Source organism: Cucurbita maxima, unplaced genomic scaffold (assembly GCF_002738345.1).
Source record: "Cucurbita maxima cultivar Rimu unplaced genomic scaffold, Cmax_1.0 Cma_Scf00024, whole genome shotgun sequence".
Lineage (NCBI taxonomy): Eukaryota > Viridiplantae > Streptophyta > Magnoliopsida > Cucurbitales > Cucurbitaceae > Cucurbita > Cucurbita maxima.
The window spans coordinates 1,985,708-2,000,310 of record NW_019272040.1 but is presented as its reverse complement, the minus strand read 5'-3'; the positions used below and the strand labels follow the sequence as shown (position 1 = coordinate 2,000,310).

The following is a 14,603-nucleotide window of genomic DNA, read 5'->3' as shown; positions in this document are numbered from 1 at the left end:
AAAAAAAAAAAAAAAAAAAAAAAAAAAAAAAAAAAAAAAAAAAAAAAAATCCCGAACAAATCTAAGTTGTTAAAATATCTTTACGGTTAGTTTTGAATAGAAATCGCTATTATTTTGTTTAAAAAATATCTTAGAATTTTTAAAAAAGTGTTATGATAGTAATAAAACTTTTTAAAGTTAGTATTTTTGAAACAAGTATTTTAACGGTTTCCATTAAAAATTGATAAAATTATTTTTTTTATACTTTTTTAAAAGTTTAAAGGTATTATCGAAATTTTATATTTTGTTAATCAAAATATTGCCGGAGTTTTTATTATTATTATTATTTTTTAAAATAAGAAAGAAATTATTTTAATGTCTTGTTCGTGACATTATTAGCATCCTTTACCTACATCGACGTTCAAGTTCTTGTATAAAAATTGATCAGGTTAAAGATATGAACGTACCTTTTGAGATGAAGAATCTTTATTTTTTATATAGTCATAGATATTCTTTATTTAATATAAAAGATATTTTTACGTCAAAATTTAAATAAAATAAATAAATTTATCTAATTAAATTGTTTTGAAAATTTGTACATAAATACATATATTTAAAATAAAATGCATAGCTGAATAAATAAGATATTAATTATAATTCAAAAGGTCGATGATTCGATCTTCACTATTTTTACGATACACCTCCACTCATTTTATTTTAAATGATATAATTATTGCATTAATTCCACTCATGACCAACCATTTTAAGATCTCGATCACCGATTTGCTTTTTTTTTTTCTAGCTAACTGTTAGTATTCGATGCATTTAAACTAATTATCTTTCAGAAATAAACTTGTTTTTTATGTCAAATCAGAGTTAGTGTCGTAAACATATTTAAAGTATACAATAAATTGATATTAAAAATGTCAAATCCGAGCTACCCACCAAAGAACACACAGAGTTCATCCCAACCATATGTAAATTTTGGTAAGATAAGGTGCTATCAAGTCTTTGATGAAACCACTAATAATACTCTTAGTTGATTATCCACGACTTTGTTTCTCACCTACTTTGGATTCGGTATCTAATGGCTTTGACAATTTCATACGATATGGTTACGTCATTCGCTCGTCACTTCCAATAGTGAAAACTATCCTCACAAATCAACACGAGTATTTCCAACATGTTTTGTCTTTACTCACCCAACAATTTATAGGCGCCCCTTCTAAAATGGATAATTATTTGACCATTTTTTTTTCTAAAATAATATATTAATTATTAATTTAAGTAAAGTTGATGGGTATAAACTTTCTATTATATTCTATCTTTACCTATATTAAAAAAAAAAAACATTTCATGTAAGATATATATTTTTTATTCTAAAATTTTGGTAATATTTTGAATTTGAAAAAAAAGATAATTAAATTTAAAAATTAGGCGAAATAATTTTTTGTATGTATTTTCAGATGCTACTTTAGCTACCCAGTTGACGATGAGGATGTTCTAGAGCTATGTAACGAGATGTGTAATTTCCTTGTTGTACTATTTGACTGGTAAAAAGGTTATGTAAACACGGGAAGACTTTTGTATGTACAGTAACCCTCTCATATGCTACTGGTAGACTATTGCACAAAAAGGCTGACAGAAGCAACCTTTCTTAGTGCGCTTTTTAAGTGCTTAGCTTCGGCCGACGGGTAGCACGACCACAAAGTCAATTCAATTGGCAGCCTAAGTTAAGAAATTACTGTTTCAATAATATTATTTATGGTCCTCTAATTTTTTTGTATTTATTATTCTTTTATTTTTTTAATATAAGTTTTATTAAAAAGTTATAAAAAAATAATAAACCAAAAATTAAAAATTTAAAAATATACAACAAAAATTTCAAAATTAATTAATTAATTCTTTTTAATGTAGGTTAAAAATATATTTATATTAAACGAGATTAGGAATTGGGAGGTAATCCGAAGTATAATCTCTGTCTGTAGTTTCATTTAAAAAAATATTTTAAAAAAATATAAAAAAAAAGGTTTTAGAGAAAGGTTTCTTATTTACTCTATGATCTTCCGTCTAAACCAGAAATCTTTGTGAGTTTTGGGGGCGGGTCGTAGGTCGTGGCCTGCTGGTGAAGCAAGGGGCTCTTGGTTCTTGGCTCTTGGCTCATTGACAATAAGCATTTGTGAACGATAGGCAAAGGATTAGCGGTATCAATCAGATGCTCTGAGAGAGCCGTTTGGAGTGGCCATTGGATCCCATGAAGGAATAAATCCGAAAGAACCAATTTCGCGGATAATTTTGGTTGATTCGGTATGTCGAACTTCAAATTCCATCCCTTTCCTCTTGTTTCTCATCTTCCTGCTTGAAACCCACCAACCCACAAAGCTAATTTCCTCGCTCTTCGTCTTTAACTCCCGTCCGAATGCCGCTAACCGCTGTTTCTCTCGATTCTTCTGTCCATTGCTTCACCGGACTTCCTTCTCGTCCTGGCTTATATCGGAGTTTTGGGGTTCGTCCTTCGATTTCTCCAAAACCCAGTCGGTTTTTTCTTTGCTGCAAAAAGGTTGAAGTATCGGAGCCTAAGCATTTTGCGAGCTCCTTCAATTTCTCGAATGAGGGTGCGGCGGTTTCTAAATTCAGGAGCGCTAATGCCAAGGATATAGATGTTGCTACTCTTGGAAATCTTTGTGTCGATATTGTGCTTAATGTTCCTAATTTACCTCCAGAAGATGACGATGAGCGCAAGGCGTATATGGAACGCCTGTCCTCCTCGCCTCCTGATAAGGTTTGTTTTTGTTGTTCTTAGCCGGCTTTTTCCTGTTTTGTAAATGGAGCCCCATCACTTTTGTTATTTCAATAAGCTGTTGTTCGTGGAGTTGAGGATTTTAAGTAAGTTGTTCGTTGTTTGAATTCTTACTAACACTTGATTTCACTACATTACCTGGGAGTTTATGAATGTGATTTGGCTGAATTTGGTCCGTAATTTGTGTGGTTTTCATGCCCTTTTCTTAATTGTGTAAGGTATTTGGGTCACGTAGTTATAATTCCTTATTGGGTAGGAAACAATATCATTGATAGTATGAAACGTTTAAGAAAAAAAATGGAAAAAAAAAAAAAAACAAAGAAGAAATCTCATCCAGTTGAAGTTACAATTTTTTTTTTCCAATTGGATGTAAGAAAGTCTGAACTATAGTTATTAAAAGATGGAACATGTTTACACTAGTTTAAAGCCAGAAAACTGATGTGTTCGACCATAACTTCAATGCATCTGTCATTTTCGCTGAAAATTCTTCTATTCTGCTCATTCCAATAATTCCTGTGAAAGCTCTATGAACGTGTCGTTATAGTGAATGGGAGAACGGTTGAAATTACTGCTCATTCCAATACTATGACATGGTATTTGTTTTGCATCGATATTGTTCATACATTGTCTTGATATAAGCTTCACCTTAAACTATTGTCCGCTGCATATAGGGGTATGTTGCAGGCTATGCTTCTTAAATAGTTACAAGATGATTTTCCATTAACTTTGTTAGTTTTCTAACAGGAAATGTTGGTCGTAATCCTAATTCTACAAGGGATTGTCTCGGTAGGAAGGTGTATTTTCAAAGACTCTTGACCCCATAATTTATTGAGTATAGCATTTCTAACCTATAGGACACCGTTATCTATAGAACCAGAAAAAGTGGGAAGGGCAAAGAACACTAGACAATGAGTGCCTCAATGAGATTAAAAGTTATGATTTAATCGGGCAAGCTTGATTTATAAGGCAGCAAGTTGAAGTGTAGGGACGATCGGAAAATTTCTTTGAGTTAAAGAGAAGTACTTGTAAGGTTTTCACAGTTTAAGATGATCATACTTTCCAAACCACATATCGAACCAACAGTTTCACATGATCATACTGTTTCAGTCTCAGATTAAAGTTTTTCTTGGCCAAGCAAACAATTCCTTTGCCTTTTATCGTCGTTCTCTGAAAAATTATATATTTTAATCTCTAATCGAGTATGTGGTTCTGTATGACAGCGGTATTGGGAAGCAGGCGGCAACTGCAATATGGCAATAGCGGCTGCTAGATTGGGACTTCGGTGTGCTACAATTGGTCATGTGGGAAATGAAATCTATGGCCAATTTCTTCTTGATGTACTTCATGATGAAGGAATTTCTACTGTTGGAATGAGTAATGTTAGTCATGTTGCCAGTTCTAAGACCTCTTATGAGACTCTTCTATGTTGGGTTCTGGTGGATCCACTACAAAGACATGGTTTTTGCAGGTACAAGCCAAAAAAAGAAAAGAAAAAAAAGAATAACATGTTAAGTGAATTTAACTCTTATATGAATCTTTTCTTCATTTTTTTTTTCAGTCGAGCTGATTTCTCTAAGGAGCCTGCTTTCAGCTGGATTAACGAACTATCTGGAGAGATTAAGACGACTGTTAGACGGTCAAAGGTCCTGTTTTGTAATGGTTATGGCTTTGATGAACTCACACCTAACTTCATTATTTCAATTGTAAAATATGCGTTGGAGGTTGGAACGTCGATCTTTTTTGATCCTGGACCACGTGGAAAGAGCTTGTCTGTTGGTACTCCTGATGAAATAAGTGCTTTAGGCCATTTCTTGAGTATGAGTGATGCTCTACTTCTAACGTCTGACGAGGTAAACTTCTTAATTCATTTAAGTATCATACGAGATGTTCTTCATTCAGTTGTAAGCATATAATAAAAGATGTCTTGTTGTATTCTCTCATTCCTTCCGTTATAGCTCAGTTTCCATTAAAGAAAACATTTGTTGTCCATTTAAATTTCATGCATAATCTTTTTAGAAACTGTTTAGCATAACAATTCACAAAATATTGCTGAATTAAATCTATTTTTAATTCATTTCACAGGCTGAGTCCCTGACTGGCTTAAAGGATCCAATACTAGCAGGGAAGGAGTTGCTAAAGAAAGGTGTGCGTACAAAGTGGGTTATTGTCAAAATGGGTCCGAGAGGTTCGATATTGATAACTAAGACGGGCATCGCTTGTGCACCTGCGTTCAAGGTATTAGATTAATGTTCCGTATGCTTCCATCCAATTTCTTAACATTATTTTTCAGGTTATTTCCTTGATGTCTATGAATAGTTTGTGACTTTTGTTTGTGGAGATGTTAATTATAGCCTAGTTTGTGATGTTTCCGTTGAATGGAGCTCTTTTTTAGTTTGTTTTTGTTGTGGACAAGTTTAGATGGTCTTTGTTTTTGATGGCTTGTGACTGAAAGGGTAGTGGAGTTACATGGCTAGTTTGTGACGATTCCCACTAAAATCTCGACGTGAATCACCTGATGTACACAGTAACCATGTAACTCCACTACCCTTTCAGTCGACCCCTTGGTTCTGGAGAATTATCTTAATAGAAAATAGAGAATTAAAATGGAATATGGAAATAGAAGCAATATTGAAGGGAAAAAATCCAGTAGAATATTCAAGTAGTTCAAGAAACTGGGAGCGTTTCCTCTCGAGTATATCAAGCCTAAATAAACATCCACATCTACATTCTGGTACTTGGACCCTTCCCACCTAAGTACACTCGAGACTAAACACCCACAATTTCTCCCTAAGTCATCCTCCCCACACCCTTTATTTATAACCAACTCCTATTGCCATACTCCATCGCTAATGAATATCACACCTTTACTAGCCTAAAAATGTTTCTAACTTCTACCCTGATGGGGTTTTGTACTTGTTATTGTTCTTTTTTGTGGTTTTGTACCGTTTACGGCCTCAACGAAGTGCTCAACATAGGTTGTTTCCTAATTATTCTACTGATGCCATCAGTTTAGATTGGAATGTCTTTGTAATTATCTTGCTCTAACTTGGATTCATTTTTTTCCATTCGTAATTATCTCTGATTGGATTTCCTTTTGTATCTGTTTCATACATCGATCGATGAAATGGTTTATGTTTCCTATAAAAAAAATATATTTATTTGCATTCTTGAAAGTTTTTTTCACCTAGTGCGTGCTATAACTGCTAAATGTAGCTTATCTACTTGTGAATAAGGTGAATGTTGTTGACACTGTTGGATGTGGAGATAGCTTCGTAGCAGCAATTGCCTATGGTTATATACACAATTTGCCAACCTTGGACACACTAACAATTGCGAATGCTGTGGGTGCTGCTACAGCCATGGGTTGTGGTGCTGGTAGGAGTGTTGCAACCTTGGAAAAAGTATTAGAACTTATGATGAAAGCAAATATCAACGAAGACAATGACTTTTGGAATGAACTGTTCAGTGAAAATTTGGATTCTCAAGAGATAACAATAATGTCAAAATCAGATGTCAATGGAGACAACCGACCGGTAAATTACGTTGTGTTGCATAAGATGCTGTCTAGATTGCTGCCTATGCTAGAACATGCACAATATGAAAGAAAATTGACGTCTTAGAATTAACTTTTAGTTACAGTTACGTTTCTATGAAAGGTAAAAAACAAGTTTGATGATGAATTAGATTCATAGATGATTGTTTGTGGAATCTTCTTCTAGCAGCCAAGAACTGCTGTGGGATTAACAGGAGGCATTCTTTGGCTTCAAACAATCTCTTCTTTTCGGCATACGAAGATGTAAGTCTTTTTTTTTTTTTCTTCTTTAATGTTATCATTAGGTCGGAATGTAATCAAATTTGCTGTTGTCTTGAACTAGTTGTATGCGTTCTTAAACAAGTTCTTAGTTTGAATGATTTATAAACAGTGTGGATGGCTCTAAAACCAATTTTCTTTGGGACTGTGCATTTGTGTAAATATAAATACCCTTTTTCCATTTCAAATTGGAGAACTTTCTTGTGAATTCTTTTAGGTTTGGGAGTTTTTTACTCCGTCACTTCGTTCATCATTCATCAATGAAATCGTTTCTGTTCTTAAAGCTGTTTATTCGACTTGTTTGAATAGATATGTTCGATGACTCGAAGCTTTTGTTAAAGGTAATTCATCATACTCAAATTTGTCTTCTTTTAACACTTTTTTCCCTGTCATAGAAATTGGGCTCAACCGCAGGTGCAGGTGCAGGAGATTGTTTTGTTGGGTACTAAAACCATTCAAAATCTGTATGATTGCATACTAAAATTGTCTCTGAGAGTTTGAAATAGATAGCCATTTAGATTATAAATGGTACCTTTTCTCATTAGTGTTTTGTTTAACATTACTGTCAAAGTACTCCAAAAGCACTTTGATTCTTGCTTTCTCATTGCAGGACAAAGAGATAAACTTGCTGATATCATAATTGAAAGAACAAAAGCTTCTCATATATAACTCTCAGGATTTTTTTGTCATAGAAAATACAAGGAAGCCACCATGTGAGTGAACATTAAAAGTAGTAACTAAAGTTCTTTGAACAGTGAAATGAAGAGATCGGCTTGGAGTTTATTTTTGAATAGGATCCTTACATGACTATCGAAACTCGATCACATGTCTACTTAGGAACTTAATAGTCGACTTACCATGTTGGAGCTAAAGTGAGCACGTAAAGACGGGTTTTACTCAGTTGTAACGACCCATGTCTAGAATATGGATTAGGATTTGAATTTAGATTTTACTAACTCAACATTCCATTCTTTTAAATTTCTTTTAGTCATTCTATTTTTAGGATGACTCTCATTTGGATATGGTCTAAGTTCATCTATGTACCTCTATTCATAATTCATAAATCTTGTCTGCACTTAGCATTAAGGTTCACGACTTTGTTAATTTTTAAAGTCAAGTGTTCTTTGGAAAAAAGTAATTATTTAATGCTCGTACGTCCTATCCTATTTTAAAAAGATGTTGATGTGATAATCGATTAATAGGAGTATGTGAAAACTTTTCATATCGGTGATTATTCAAGTTCGTTTGGCTCATGATGACGCATCTCCTCATCAATCGTTTGAGTTAAACTCAACATAAGATTTGACCTATCATAGCATGACTTCTTGGCTTTGGTGGATGTATGATCTTCATTCATGCCTATTCACTTTAGTTGAGGTATTGTTTTCGGTATTATCCTATCACATACTTTATTTGATCTTTACTTTCATTTCAATAATCATTCGCTTGTTTGTCATATAACGTAGAGTTGTCTAATCTTTTCAAGTCATTGATTATATATATATATTCAATGCTTACTTAATTCAATTCATAATTCGTACTTTAGCATCTGTTTTTAATTTTTGTCACAAAATCTTTACATTCACGCTCAACCGTGCTAAAGAAAAGCATTAAGAAAATCTTACTGAAAAGAAGAAAGAAAAGTGATAGATATGTTTGAGAAAACAAAGTCCATTTCAAATCATAAAACATGTCACTCATAGAACTTTACATTCCACTTTACTTTTTTTAACTTCTTTTTGTGTGTGCCATTGGTCCCTGCAAAATAGCTTTACCATATTTATAGTTCTTGAGCTTGTGTGTTTGAAAGCTTGGAATATAAGCTTGGCATCCAATTGTGTATGCATATGCTACCCATCATTTGATGAAGGTTCTCCACTTCCCCCACTTTTTCTTTTTCTCAAGTGCCAAACATTACCTACTTCCTTTACTTCGATACCCACGAATAAAACAAATCAATAACTTATTCGTTCATATAATGCATCTTTGTTTCATATATGTGTTTTTAACGAAAATGTAATAGCCCAACCTTACTGCTAGTAGATATTGTCCTTTTTGTTTTGCACTTTTCTTCAAAGTTTTTAAAACGTGTATGCCAGGGAGAGGTTTCCTTTAGGGCCCTGCGTTCTTGCTGACACTCGTTCCTCTCTTCAATCGATGTGAAATCTCACAATTCACCCCTTTCGAGGTTTAGCATCCTTGTTGACACTCGTTTCTCTCTCCAATCGATGTGGGATCTTACAATTCATCCCTTTTCGAAGCCCAACATCCTCACTGACATATTGTCTGGTGTCTGGCTTTGATATGGGATCTTACAATCCATCCCTTTTCAAAGTCCAACATCCTCACTGACATATGGCTGGTGTCTGGCTCTGATACTATATGCATTTGCTACTACAAAAAAAAAAAAATCATACGAACCTAAACTAGACATTGACTCCACCTCAATCGAGGTAGAAAAATGTCAAAGTGCAATATTTTACACTCAACCTTTGACTTATATAAACAACAAAATGTCTAGGTTAATTAGGCGTGTTTAAGTTGTTTGGGTCTAGATATCGCTTTTAAAATGTAACTATTTCATGATGAAGATTCATGCTCTTTTGAAAAAGATAGATATTCCTTAACCACTAAGATATATGCTCCAACTAATCTGAAGAGGAGCATCATAATAATTTGCAAATAATTCAAAGTATAATAAAAGCTATATTAATATAGTTGACTTTAACAGAGTGGAATATAAAAAGAATCAAAACGAACAAGAAAGACCTGAAGAACACGCTTTTGATCAAACAACCACTTAAAAGATTTACATAAGTCGAAAAGAACCCAACTTTTAATTTTGTGTCTAATAGATCTCGAAGTGTTTAAACCCTAAATTTTTGAACTCTAAATGCTTTTTTAACACGAATATAAAGTTGTATGAACGATGATAAAAAGTAAGAAAAAAAAAAGAGTAAAGAAAGAAACGTACAAAAACTCAAAAGCCCATATGTCTTGATGTGTGCAATATGCAAAAAAGTGGTAGCATTTTGCTGCTCATGTGACCCCAAAAGAGAATCTTCTCTCGTCTCTCCTTTACGTCTATATGTATAGAAGGGTACCTCCATGCCTAATTCTCCAAATGCATGGCTTATTTTCTCTCTCTACTCTCTTATTTCTAGATTCTCTCTCTCTCTCTCGCTCTACTGTTTGTTGAGGGGAATGTTGTTTGGCTCGATGTCATCCACGTGAAACTTGACTGATCTCATCGCTCATGTCGTTCTGTTGAAATGATATCGGACCAGGCTTCATTCCCCTCAGTAGGTAGAAATTTTCACTGAGAGAGATAAAGTTTTACGTTCTAACTCTTTAGTCCCGCTCGTGAGCTTCGATTTTGGAAGATTGTTGTTGTTTTTGGTTCGTTTACGAGGCAAAGAAACCGAGTGAAAGGCGAATGAGAGGTAATTTTGTGAGCTTAGTATGAGAAAGAAAACCCGTTTTTGTTTAGTTTGTTTGTTTTTTCGCATGAAGAACCGATAGAGACAGAGAATATAAAACTGTTTTTTCTTATAAAAAAAATAATTAAAAGTAATGTTTGGGAATTGTTTTTTTTTTTTTTTGTTTTGTTCAACGAATTTCAATATGTGGGTAGTTTCGTTTTGTACGTATATAGTTTGGGTTCAACTAGTCTGAATATATGGATCTGTTACATATCGTCGTTAGCTTCGCAGTTTTAAAATGCGTTTGTAAGGGAGAGATTTCCACACCCTTATAAGGAATGTTTCGTTCTCCTCTCCAACCTATATGAGATCTTACAATCCACTCCCTTGGTGGCCCGGCGTCCTTGCTGGCTCTAATACCATTTGTAACAGCCTAAATCCGCCCGTAGTAGATATTGTTCGTACGTATCCACACGTCAGTCTCATAGTTTTAAACATGTCTGTTAGGAAGATGTTTTCACATTCTTATAAAGAATGTTTCACTATCCTCCTTAACCGATGTGAGATCTTACAATATCTCAGACTATATGGTCAAAAAAAAATCTTTTATGCTTGATTTTGCTTTCACTTGCACTTGGTCTATCCTCATGGTACGCAATTGGTCGTCCCTTTCTCTTTCTTGTGGACCCGATATGTTTTTCCTACGAGCATCCAACCATTCTTATCCATGTGAGCTCCTGCACCCATCTGATCATGCGACTGCGTGCAAAGGCAATGGGCAATGACAAGGATCTTCGGCTTTTGGCACTCCTTAAGATCGACGACAACCACGAGCTTGATGGTGGATTGTCGTCTGCTCACAATTAGAACATCTTAGTGCTAGGTTGAGAAATTTATGATGATTGTATGACGTTTTCTGGAGTCATGCATGAATATATGAAAATTAAAAATCGTCGAACCTCATGCATATATTTCATAAAAGTCATGATATTTAAAGCTTTAAGTACATATGTGTGAACCTATATGAATGAAAGTGATGCATATTAAAAGGGTAAATGTAACCGCCTAAGCTCACTGCTAGCCGATTTTCCCTCAAAGTTTTTAAAACGCATATACTAGAGAGAGATTTCCACACACTCAATGTTTCGTTCCATTCTCCAACTGTTGTGGAATCTCACGATAGATACTAAAATTTACATCCTGATGTGACATAATGATGTCGAAGAAAAAAATTTATAATTGAGAATTGATATTTGCCCGAGAGCAATGAAGAAAAAGATTGTGGGCTCGGATGAGACACTACTATAGTAGACTAGTACGAGATTTGACAAGAACTTCAACTAGGGTAAGAAAATTTTAAAATATCCCATCAAGTTAATTAGTCTAACTCGTTGGTCTATTGTATAGAAGTTTGGTCGATAACGTTATCATCCACGTTTGGTCTTATGTGTCACTTGGTGCTCGAGAAGTGAATCATGAGATTGGCTTTTATGCTTTATTTACAAAATTTACTATCGATAGCGAGCAAATAGTCAGAAGCAATGACGTTTATATGTATCTATATTGAACTCGGGTCGATGAGCGGAGGCCGAGATTATTGTCCTCATAGGATTGTTCTCCAATTATCATAAAAGACAACCCTAGCCAAACCAAAATCTTGCCCTCAAAGTAGGTAGAAACTAGATAATCCGTACAAAAAGAGAGGATTTTATGCTACACGTGGAAGTTTTTTATTGGTAGAGTATGGTGGTCCCTAAAGCAGCGGATTATGCCCCCAACCCGCTTAAATGTCGTACACATTGAAAACGCGCGTACGAAACGAGGAAAACAAAACAAGTCGGACTCTGAGGATCAACGACGACGATGCACACTTTCTTCTCATCGGAAGACCTCTTGGATAGTTCCTTCTGGTCGTCGCCGCCACCGCCGTCGTCTTCGCCGCCATCTCATTCTCCTTTCCGATCTCCCGAACCTTCCTTGGCGATGAACGGAAGCTTGTCCGAGTGGGCGTTGGAGAGGTTTCTCGAGGAAGTTTCGTCGTTCCCTGTGAATAGTTATCCTTCCACTACCTCCAATCGCGTGACGGTTTCTCCTGTGGATGTGGCATCTCCTGCTTCTCAGTCTTCGACTTCGAAGCGTGATGAAGATGATGAGATTGTGGAGATCAAGAAGGCGGATTGTGATCATGATCGGTCTCAGCCTATTCCGTCTTTGGATCCGTCAAAAATGGTTCGAAGTGATTCTGATCGGTACCGTATGTTTTTGAAGAATCAGCTTGATATGGCTTGCGCTGCTGTGGCTCGCTCGAGGGTGATCATTTCTCTATCTTTTGAAACTGATTGTTGTACTGTACTTTGATGAATTTGGGATTTGAAATGCTGCACTCTTAATTGTGTGTTGAAGTGAAATTGAGGAACTTCATCTGTTTCTTTTCAAAGTGAACTTGTTTTAGCCATTTTTGTGTTCGGGATTGCAGGCCTCGTCGTCGGAACCCAAAGGTCCAGTCCAGCCAGCTGAACACCGTGGGCAAACGTCGAGTGGTTTTCAATTTGGCTTGCAAGCTCCGGGGCAAGGTAGCTTCCGGTCAGGCAGTCTACGAATTTTATTATATTCATTATTCGTCGTTAAGCTCATTGGGTCATTATCTAGTTATAGCTTCTATGGCTTTCGTTGGGCGTTTTCCGTTTGGTGTAGGTAGAAGTATTGAACAACCTCTCGTATATGAGAAAATCTAGTACGTGAAGTCAATTTTTTTTTTACAAAAGTATGGAAATTTCTTAATGTTGTTTTCCTGTTTTCTCTTGTGGGGAACGTTGGTACATTGTTCTTGGCCGAGGGTGGTGTAATTTCTTTAGTAGCCAAACCCTTTGAACACTCTGGTACTATTGAATGCCTTGACACTTTTCGTTAGTTTTATAAATCTTTGTCTGATATTGATGCTGTTCATCTCTTGGTATGCCAGTTTGATTATTCTTTGCATCTCCTGGTATGTTAAAGGATTTTGTAATGATCCTCTCAGTTTCTCATTATTTGGAGTCCTTTTTTCTTTTATCTTTTTAGGTCTTTAGGTGTTGTTTTGGCCCCATTGTTGGGCGGTGGTTTTTGTAAGCCTCCTTTGTATTCTTTCACTATTCTCAATGTAAGTTCGGCATCTATAAAAATAAAACAGAAAAAGAAAAAGGAAAGAAAAGGAAAAGAACTTTCTTAAGACAATAGTCAATATATTTTAGGGTATCTTATATTTTATTAGTTAGAACTCTTTGCTTGATGTATCGCGTCCGATCTAACTCTTTTTTCCTTTGGCATTGTATGCTATTACTGCAATTTTACCTTTTCTCTATAGTGGCTCTAGGCTCTGATCGTGGCACTTCAACAAAAGAAAGTGACGCTAATGGTAGTCCACTTGGGATCCCATCCTTACCTGCAATGCCTAAGAAACAAGGGCTACAAACTGCCCAAACAACAAGTGGATCGTCCAGAGATGAGTCTGATGATGATGATCTTGAAGGAGACATTGAAAACAGTGAGAATATGCATCCTTCCGATGCAAGACGCGCTAGGAGGTAAATTTGATTTATTGTTCTGGCTCTTGCTTGTGTCAAATTGTTAATCCTTTGTTATGCAGTTGTTCACATTTGTATTGATTGAGAATATGACTCAAGCATCGACATATGATCACACTCGGATTATTGTTTCCCTCTTTTGCTCTTCTATTATGTTTTTCACCCTTTATAATTCTTAGAGAAGGTATTGCTGTTGTATCCTTGATGATGTAAGTTCGTCATGTACAGAACTTGTTGATCTAACTTGTGTCTTCTGTCAAATCCCCTCCATAATAGCCTTGTACCTTTGTGAAAGAGAAAAAAGTTGAAGTTTCTTCTTCCAAACGAATGTGCTGGAAAAATATCACTTACCAAAACAATTCTGTAATTTTTTGGAGTAGACATATGTTGAGCATGTTTCAATTTACTTTTGCATTTAAAAACAAGAATCCACTCTTATTGCTTCTTGAAGAGTGTTTTTGTGATCTCTATTGGTTTTTGGGTTAGGAGGATATCTCATCTTCCATTCTGTCCTTTTACTTGTTTAGTAAATATTCATATCTTAATGAAAGAGTTATGGTTTCTAATCAGTAAATAAATAAAGTAGAGAAAGGAAGATGGTCCTAAGCGAAATATCAATCCTTCAACTCAATTTGTTACCCGGTCCTAGCTTTACTCACTTGACATTGATGGTGGCCTAGGATGTTGTCAAATAGAGAATCAGCAAGACGCTCCAGACGAAGAAAACAAGCACACTTGAATGACCTTGAGACCCAGGTACTGTAAAGTGCTTACCCTCCATATGTTGTCGGGTATTTTTCTTATTAAAACTTTTTCTAAATGTGGTTCCTTTTCTAAAGGTTGGTCAACTTAGGGTTGATCACTCTACTTTGTTAAAGTGTCTCACGGATGTCAATCAAAAGTACGATGATGCAGCTGTTGACAATAGAATTTTGAAAGCTGATATCGAGACTTTAAGAGCGAAGGTTAGTCAGTGTTTTTTTTTTTTTTTTTTTTTTTTTTTTTTTTTTTTTTTTTTTTTTTTTTTT

At 35.2% G+C, this 14,603-nt stretch overlaps 2 protein-coding genes and 1 long non-coding RNA gene across 4 annotated transcripts in view; 2 read left to right on the top strand and 1 right to left on the bottom strand.

Annotated features, from left to right (window-relative positions):
- The first annotated feature begins 2,060 nt into the window (after positions 1–2,060).
- LOC111498032 (2-dehydro-3-deoxygluconokinase) lies at positions 2,061–6,827 on the top strand. Its single transcript, XM_023149086.1, has 6 exons — positions 2,061–2,193; positions 2,228–2,761; positions 4,000–4,247; positions 4,338–4,629; positions 4,862–5,014; positions 6,013–6,827. The coding sequence occupies exons 2-6, from the start codon at positions 2,399–2,401 to the stop codon at positions 6,397–6,399; spliced, it is 1,443 nt and encodes a 480-aa protein (XP_023004854.1). The 5' UTR covers positions 2,061–2,193; positions 2,228–2,398; the 3' UTR covers positions 6,400–6,827.
- A 3,786-nt stretch (positions 6,828–10,613) lies between these two features.
- On the bottom strand, positions 10,614–11,266 carry LOC111498036. Its single transcript, XR_002720712.1, has 2 exons — positions 11,032–11,266; positions 10,614–10,971 (listed from the first exon to the last, which is right to left on the bottom strand). It is a non-coding gene; the product is annotated as an uncharacterized LOC111498036 (long non-coding RNA).
- Positions 11,267–11,833: 567 nt separating this feature from the next.
- Positions 11,834–14,603, top strand: part of LOC111498033 (light-inducible protein CPRF2-like) — a 6,783-nt gene continuing 4,013 nt past the window's right edge. The window contains exons 1-5 of one of the 2 annotated variants that reach the window (XM_023149088.1): positions 11,834–12,322; positions 12,489–12,585; positions 13,365–13,575; positions 14,256–14,331; positions 14,415–14,540. In XM_023149088.1, the coding sequence (XP_023004856.1) occupies positions 11,876–12,322; positions 12,489–12,585; positions 13,365–13,575; positions 14,256–14,331; positions 14,415–14,540 (957 nt within the window). In that variant the 5' untranslated portion in view covers positions 11,834–11,875. Of the gene's footprint in view, positions 12,323–12,488; positions 12,586–13,355; positions 13,576–14,255; positions 14,332–14,414; positions 14,541–14,603 lie in introns of both variants that reach the window. The other variant, XM_023149087.1, reaches the window with a different exon arrangement.

Coding starts and splice junctions, on each gene's coding strand:
- LOC111498032 (XM_023149086.1), top strand. CDS start 2,399: ATGCCGCTAACCGCTGTTTCTCTCGATTCTTCTGTCCATTGCTTCACC. Junction 2,762..3,999: donor CCTCCTCGCCTCCTGATAAG/GTTTGTTTTTGT, acceptor TCTGTATGACAG/CGGTATTGGGAAGCAGGCGG. Junction 4,248..4,337: donor CAAAGACATGGTTTTTGCAG/GTACAAGCCAAA, acceptor TTTTTTTTTCAG/TCGAGCTGATTTCTCTAAGG.